The 8,219-nt window shown below is 36.3% G+C and overlaps 2 protein-coding genes across 2 annotated transcripts; one reads left to right on the forward strand and one right to left on the reverse strand.

Moving 5' to 3' along the window:
* Window positions 1–610: 610 nt before the first annotated feature.
* On the forward strand, window positions 611–4,221 carry LOC106102376 (trafficking protein particle complex subunit 11). The gene has a single exon (XM_013281828.1). It carries the CDS (start codon window positions 791–793, stop codon window positions 4,100–4,102), a length of 3,312 nt encoding a protein of 1,103 aa, XP_013137282.1. The 5' UTR covers window positions 611–790; the 3' UTR covers window positions 4,103–4,221.
* A 321-nt stretch (window positions 4,222–4,542) lies between these two features.
* LOC106102377 (proteasome subunit beta type-1) lies at window positions 4,543–5,412 on the reverse strand. The gene has a single exon (XM_013281829.1). The coding sequence runs from the start codon at window positions 5,278–5,280 to the stop codon at window positions 4,582–4,584; it is 699 nt and encodes a 232-aa protein (XP_013137283.1). The 5' UTR covers window positions 5,281–5,412; the 3' UTR covers window positions 4,543–4,581.
* Window positions 5,413–8,219: the final 2,807 nt, after the last annotated feature.

Here is an 8,219-nt window from a genome sequence, read left to right on the forward strand (position 1 = left end):
CTTATAGACGTGAGTCACTCGAAATATAAAAATCAAGGAACCAAAATTTTAAAACCAATAAAACAATGTTAATTTAATATAAAGAAATTATTTTCGCATTAACGTAAAAGTTACTCAAAAAATCTGTACAAAATGTGGAAAATTAGTGTTTTCCTTTAAACTAAACCTGTCTACATAATCAAGAAACCTCTTATATCATCTATTAGTTGAAATTTTATAGTGTACTATAAATAAGTTCTAATCCATTTTAATAAATTCTTACAAGTAATTTTCATGAGATTCAAATATGGACAGTTTGATTATGTTCTTACACAATTTTGCTAATAAAATCAACTTAAACGAAGCTTAAATAAACTCTACAAAAGAACAGAAATAGTGCGTTTTTAAAAAGATAACAAATTTAACTGAAAATGCTGTAAAAATTTCTTACTCCACTTAGTATAAACCAACAAAATGGTTACGAGTCCCGCGTAATTCGAGTCAACTCGAGTCACTCGCAACTCGGGTTGTCAAAAATTTCACTCGAGTCCGAGTAAGAAAAAAATGACTCTAGTCACTCGAGTAAAAAGCAACTCGAGTCCCATCACTACTTGACATGGAAACTTGACAATGACAATCGTGACTTGATTGACAATTGTAACATTAATATAGCAATTTACTAAAAGTAAAGATCTGTGATGGGGTGTTAAATTTTAAGACTTTAGTTTGCGTATTTGCTTGTTTTATGGAGTAAAAAGTGATTAATTTCCATGCTTGTTATACCGGTGACTTCATAGTTTTCCGTGCGGCGATGGCGACACAGCCGAGCGACAGTACGGAATTTCCACCAGAGATAATACTTAAGCCCTTAGCATTAATTGGTCTTTCCGGGCTGGACACCATAAATAATGCAGTCCACAAGGCGATATGGGACGCGTTTTCTAATAACAGAAGAGCCGATCGCGCTTCTGTACGGTTTAAGTTACTTAACAACACGTTTGAATTTCCTGTTGTCAAGCCCAAAAGAAACTCCTACGAATGGTACATACCAAAAGGAATTTTGAAAAAGAACTGGATTCATAAAAGAGTAAATTTAATTCCTGCTGTCGTAGTTATATTTTATGACATGGAGTGGAATGATCCCCAATGGAATGAAAAAATAATTGAGTGCGCTTCTAGGGTTCAGTCCATCAGAGCCGCCGTTGAAGGGCACTCCACACGGGTGGCGGTGGTGGTGGTGCAGAGTGGGCTGTCTCCGCCTCCATCGGAGTATATGCTGGGTGCAGAAAGAGCGCAGGCACTTTGTGCAGCATGTGAAATACAATCTAAATCATTATTTGTTCTTCCTCATAGTGACCACCTGATGGGTTACATAGTACGACTTGAAAGTGCTTTTTATGATATTGCTCAAAATTATTATCACCATGAGACTAAAAATATTAAGCAGCACAGAGATCATCTTAACAAAACTACCCATCAGTATTTGTTTGTGCGTCATCAGTACAAGTTGGGGTATCTGAATGAACTGAAGCAAGACCTGAGCACAGCCCACAAACATTACATGCATGCATACAATAACTTATTGGAAACACGCACGGTTGACACCAACATGCATGAAATCAGAACAGTGGCTGGTTACATTAATTACAAGCTGTGTAAACTTTTATTTGCATTAAATCTACCCAGAGATGCCATTGCTCAGCTGAAATCTCATATTGAGCGATACAAGAGTAGAATTGGGCCAACAGAACTTCTATTTGAACACTATGCATGGATTGCTCGACAATACAGTGCCTTTGGTGAACTCTTTGATGAGGCTATTCGAGCTGGACTTCCCGCCATACAGTCTCAACATCCTGGCTTCTACTACCAGCAAGCTGCTCAATTTACTACCATGAGAAGGCAAGCGATGCGATCTGTTTGCTGTGACGCCCTACAATATCCTCCACCTCCAGATCCACTAGAAGGAACAGTGGAGTTCTATGGTCAAAGGCCTTGGAGGCCAGGTAGACTGAGTGCTGATCCCCATGATCCTCAGAAAGAACAGGCCGCCATCTTAGCCTTACAGTACAATGAGCGCATTTTTAATCACTCAGGAATGATTGTAAGTTTCTTGGGTAGTGCTATTACTCAATTTAAAACATTCCACTCCCCGCGCATGAGGAAGCAATTAGTGGTAGAAATGGCTAATGAATATTACTACTGTAATGATTTTGGCAAGGCTTTAACTCTATTGACCCATATGTTGTGGGACTACAGAAGGGAGAAGTGGTGGTTTTTGGCATCACATGTTTTAAACCGTGCTTTGCAATGTGCCTACCTCGCAGCCAAGATACAGGACTATGTCCAACTTTCTGTTGAAGCATTATCTAAACATATACAAGTGCCAAACAATGACAAAGAAAGAATATTTAGGAATGTGATTTCCGTACTCAATCTTACTATTCCTGCTCCTGAACCTGAATTACCTGCTTCTTGTCAAAGCAAGGCATTAGAATTATGGCAGCTGGCAGTGGAAAAAGAACCTTTTGTTATTACAATTGATATGGCTAATATTTCCAGTTTCTTAGAAGTGAAAACCAAATTTAAGCAACAAAGATACAGGATGGATGAAGTTGTGGAGGTCGAAGTGTATGTTCGCTTATCTTATGTCACTTCACTTGAAGTTAAGAAACTATCTTTAACAATATCCAGTAAAACAGAGACAATTGAAATTCCTATATCTGACAATGGAAATAACATTATCTCTTTAGTGGGCGGAAAAGTTAGAAAATTTCTTTGTCAATTTAAAACTAACCCTAATGATAGCGGTACAGACTTGAACATAAAAAGTGTTTCTTTTGTCCTTGATTCAGATAGGAGACGAAAAATTGTAATGAACTTCAAAGTTGAGGACACTAAGACTGTAGAAACTGCTGTGCATCCAGAATTATTACATTTTATTTTGAGTCCAAAAGCTGACTATGAATTTGATTGCATTGTGCCATGCACAATAGCTTCCATCACGGCCAGGGAGTGCAGGCTTTCATTGGACGTAACAAATGCGTGTCCCGCCCTGCAGGGTGAATGGTTTCCTACATCATTCACTGTGGTGAACAATGAACAGTCTGAAGTAAATGACATGATCATTACTGTATCCCTTCTAAGCACTCCGGATAACCAAAATCCAGATTCAGTAACAGAATTAAGTTGGAAACCTGGACAGTCACAGGGGCAGCCATTAAAAATTTCAGCAGGCACTATAAACAAAGATTCAGCATATTCAAACAAATTTTATTTAAAATCTAACAGGACAACAAATATTACAGTTGAAATAAGAGTAGTTTATATTATTGATCTACCTGCAATGCCAAAGCTGGAGTGTGTCAAAGAGTTTACAACCAAAGTGTCAGTGATAAAACCTTTTGAGGTGACAACTCAATTTGTTGGTATGAATTTCAAACCGATAAGTAAATGCTTTGTAAATGATACATTTGTTGTGATGCCACAAATCAAAATACTAAGTCCATGGGACTTGCTCATTGTTGACACCGAATTGGAAGTATCAGCTTGTTTTGATTATGGAGATGACAGTAAGCCTCCATCTTGTGTATCTAATTTGGAAGTAGCAGAAAAAAATGTAGCATCAGATGCTATTTGTGTCCAAGCAAAGTACAAACCTAAAGACCCACCGACTCGAGTAGGCCTCTACAACATAACCTGGAGGAGAAGTAACATCCAGGGACATTGTGTGCGAAGTACTACTGCTCTATCCGGCATACCAGTTGATGAGTGTCCTATATCATTACAAGTTAATTATCCAGAAATTGTTGAGCTACAAACTTCCATTCCATTGAAATGCACATTATTTGGTAACACAAATATACCAATAAGGCTCTGTCTCACTGTCGAGGGAACAGATGCCTATATGTTCTCAGGATACAAAAGACTTATGGTGACAGTGCCTCCGCAAGATAAAGTTGAACTTTGTTATAACATACAACCCCTTGTGACTGGAAACACCACACCGCCAATGTTAAAAGCCACTATTTTGGATGAAGCTGGCAACCAGGAAGTTGTTAAAGAGATGTTTGAAAAGAAATTTCCACACAATATATTTGTTATGCCTAAGTACAATAAATAAATTGTATTTCATTGTTGGTACTTCAATTTTAATAGAATTGTAAATAGCTATGAACAAAATCTATAATTATGTTATAGTTATCTTGTAATTATTTTAACAATAAATTCAGTTATTTGTTTTACTTTTGATATTAATACTTGTATAAATGAATCCAGAAGCCTTATTTCATGCAAGCTTGTTGCATTTACAGTGCTATCAGCACATTGCAGTTGTGGATGCTTATTTCCTACCCAATTTGGAATATAACATTTAATGGTCACAACTCAGCAACACAGTTATGTGAAAATCAGTCAGAGCAACAGATTTTTATTAAAGCTTTTATTTACAATATGTGTTTGTTGCCATTGCATACATGCAACATTGACTTATGAAAAAGAAAAATAATTAGCTACAATCTCATTACAATGAAGTTTTGGATTGTACTGAAATGAAAACTAAAATATTCTCGAAAGTTTTAATTAAATACATTTAACAACACTTTAATCTTTACGTAATTCAAATTTCTCCTCTTGTATTCCATTTGCTGTTATGATTATAATGTAGATACAATCTCCGGTATAAATATCTCGCTCTGCTGCACTGATGAATACGTCTTTCAGCAGCGCGAGGGCTTTCTCTTTAGGGACGGGAGCTTCGGTCACATTCTGCATATTCTTTAGTCCTATTTGATTGTCGAGAAGCGGCTGCAGTTGAGCGCCAGCGGATCCCCCAGCGCGGTACGTGGAGCGTTCACAGTGGCCGATTGGGTCATAGCTATAGATACAGCCTTTTCCATCTGCATCCAGTCCCGCCAGAATGTTTGAAACATAATAAGGAAAAAATCGCTTATAATACAACATCGTGGAGAGCATTTGCGCCACGGCAGGCGTCGTCATGGCTTTGTTGTGTTCATGTTCGTACATCTGCATCCGCGCTTGCAACAGCCGCGTTAGCGTGAGCGTGTCGCACCAGCATCCCGTCGCGCCGAGCACCGTGCGCTCCGATAGTTTAAACAGCTTTTTCTGTTCCCTGGTATAAATGGAGAAGCCGGTACTTAGGCGTGTATCCGCGCCAATTACAGCGTAATCATCACCGGCGATGGCTACGACGCTGCCGCCGTTGTCTGCGTACGGTTCGAACCTTACCTGTTTAGCCCCAGGGAGTGCATACTCAGGAAAGTTATTATTAACACTCAACATTTTGAAAGTTCTAAAGCAGGACTAACAGCTATGAACAAAAATATGTACCGTATATTGTAATAAAAAGCGTCTGACGAATGACATGCAAAATTCTCTTCAGTTTTTAGATTTGACAATTGACAATTTTGTGTGAGTATGACATTTATAAGTGTTGTCAGATCAATATATTAGCCCAAGCATACATCGGTAATACCTGCCTTATTAGCATTTTATAACAATTTCCTGGTATTCGCATTGACTGCAACTGATGATAGCTTAAAATAAGCCTTTTAGAGAACCTAGTTTACTATATCTAGTTTGTTTTTGTGTATAATCCAAGTTATTTTAGACGGTAGGCTATGGTGTACCATAAATAAACTTCATGCCAGGTGCACATTCAGCCAGTACAATGGGTCAGTCCAGTCAACGTGGCAAGAACTGTATTGGTGTTGTACACATTTTGTCTTTTTTCTAGTCGTCAAAGCTATAGTGACAATGAGTTCCTAATAGCTACAAAAAAATAAAAGTTTGTTAAAACAATAATAGCTATAACAAACAACTTTTTTTTTTAATAAAAGGGTCTTTTTTTCATTATTTTTATTTTAACTTTTTAAATTCGAGATTTGTCCGAACTGATTTTTTGAGTTGCATTTTCATGTCAACGAAAATCGAGTATTTTCAAGGAGAATAAAACGAATCCAAAGTCGATGGACTTGCCTGGACTGGACGTAAGACGAACCGTTCACATTACGCCAGGTGAAGCGAAACGGCTGGACTGACCCATAAGTAGTGCGTTCCGCCAGTCATGCTCAGTGTTGCTGAATGTACACCAGGCGTTAGTTTATATTATCTTTGTTAACCACGTAATCAATTGACTTTGACATATCGCATCACGCTTTTGCTTTGTTTTATAAAAGCCGGTCGACATAAAGCACTAGAAAAATGTCTTCTCTTACATCTGTAATACCTAAACTCTATCAGGAGTATACAACTAAAACATCCAAGAAACTAAAGATTATTGATGCCTATCTATTTTACATATTTTTAACAGCTGTAATACAATTCGTGTATTGCTGCCTCGTCGGAACATTCCCTTTCAATTCATTCTTAAGTGGATTTATTTCTACAGTTAGCTCATTTGTTCTTGGCGGTAAGTAAACTTTTTGTTCATGAGTCTTTGTGTTTGGTATAACAAAAGTAACGCAAGTGTTGATTTCAGTTTGTCTACGTCTGCAAGTAAATCCGGAGAACAAGAACGAATTTCAGGGTTTGAGTGCGGAGCGCGGATTTGCCGATTTTATCTTCGCCCATCTTGTACTGCACATAGTGGTTGTAAACTTTATTGGTTAAAATAAAACTATTAAGCTTATGTTATTATATATTGTTTAATTGCATCATATTTTGTTTATTCTTTAAGAAAAAATAATTCTGGATCAATTAAATTTAAAAATATGTTTATTTATGTTATTTTGTTATTTCTATGGTCTACACAATACTCCCATACAGAAGTATTGTAGTAAAATTAAACATGTTGCAGTTCACTGTAAATCTTCATCTACTGTACTGTCAATATTGCCATCCTTTATTAAAAAAAAAATCATTATATTCAAGTGTATAAATATAGAGTTAATCGTTTCAAAGATCTTCACACTTTTTTTTTCTTGAATAAGCCAAATGTTCCAATCAAAATGATTGTTTTATTATTTCGTTCCCATTAAAGTCAATCAAAAAAGGGCCATCTTTAAGAAAAAACAATTAGTAGGCTTCTTTTAAAAAAAAAAACATTATTTTGGATGTATGGGAAAATTTTAGTTTTTACAATTTCATAACAAAAAATTAAATAACTTTAAAGCAATAGAAAATTGATGTCCTCTAACTCCACAAAGCACACAACACATCCTTCAATCACCTGTATAATAATTCCTGATGGTGAGGATAATAAAACAATGATAATGTTAAATTGTTTATTTTGACTAGTCTTGAATAAATTTACTTATTTATTTGTTAGAATTACATTACTAAATTTAAATAAGGCAAGTTGTCAAAAACATGTAGAGTTCAAATAATGAGATTAACCTAAACTTAAGTGTAAGTACAAGTGTGTCGTGTGTCGTGTGTCGTGTGTCTCGTGGCAGTCAATGCAAACTGCAGCCAACAACAAATGTACATGCCGAGCTTTATTCAACAGTTTGTAAGAACATCTATCTCATTTTCAGTATATTAAAATGATTAACTCCAGTTACAGCAATGTAACTTATAGTTGAATCATAACTGCACTTTAGACAACATCTACAACTAACAGTGCAAATGTAGTATTTACATGTTTCTATTCTAAATTGATTTGTGGAAAAATACAAATATAAAAATATGTATGATATTGAGATGCGACATGACGTCACCGCGTCGCTGCACCTGCTTCATATATCTACGATTTAATTATTATCACTGGACATTACTTATTTACAGTTTACCGAAAGTATTGAAGTAAAATAGAAATACACGATGAATGCGGCGGCGGCGGCGGCGGCGCACGACACTCACGTTTTACCAAAATACGTGTGTATTAAACATCAAAAATTATATATATATGGATTTCAAATGCATTCAGCTCCCGGTATAAAAAGTGATTTAATAATAACAGTTAGTAACAGTAGAAAAATATATCGAATTTCATATTTTAAAGTAGTCGAAATGTGAAACTTGTAGTTTTTACATTCACATTTAAGTTTATGTTCTTCGTGTTGTAGTGTTTATTACAATAGTCGTCAATGAAGGTAAAGGAGAAAGGTATCAGTGTTTGTCCCTCGCTGAACGCGAATGCATCATTTTACTCCATTAAAGGAAACTATAGTTTCGATATTTTAAAATTAGCGTTTGAAACTTTTGAAATCGACTGACAACTAGGACAAAAACATATACGCGAGTTCCCGCCACGAAAGTCACCGCGCCTCGCCCTCGGC

The sequence above is a fragment of the Papilio polytes genome, unplaced genomic scaffold, assembly GCF_000836215.1.
Source record: "Papilio polytes unplaced genomic scaffold, Ppol_1.0 DF823923.1, whole genome shotgun sequence".
Taxonomy (NCBI): Eukaryota; Metazoa; Arthropoda; class Insecta; order Lepidoptera; family Papilionidae; genus Papilio; species Papilio polytes.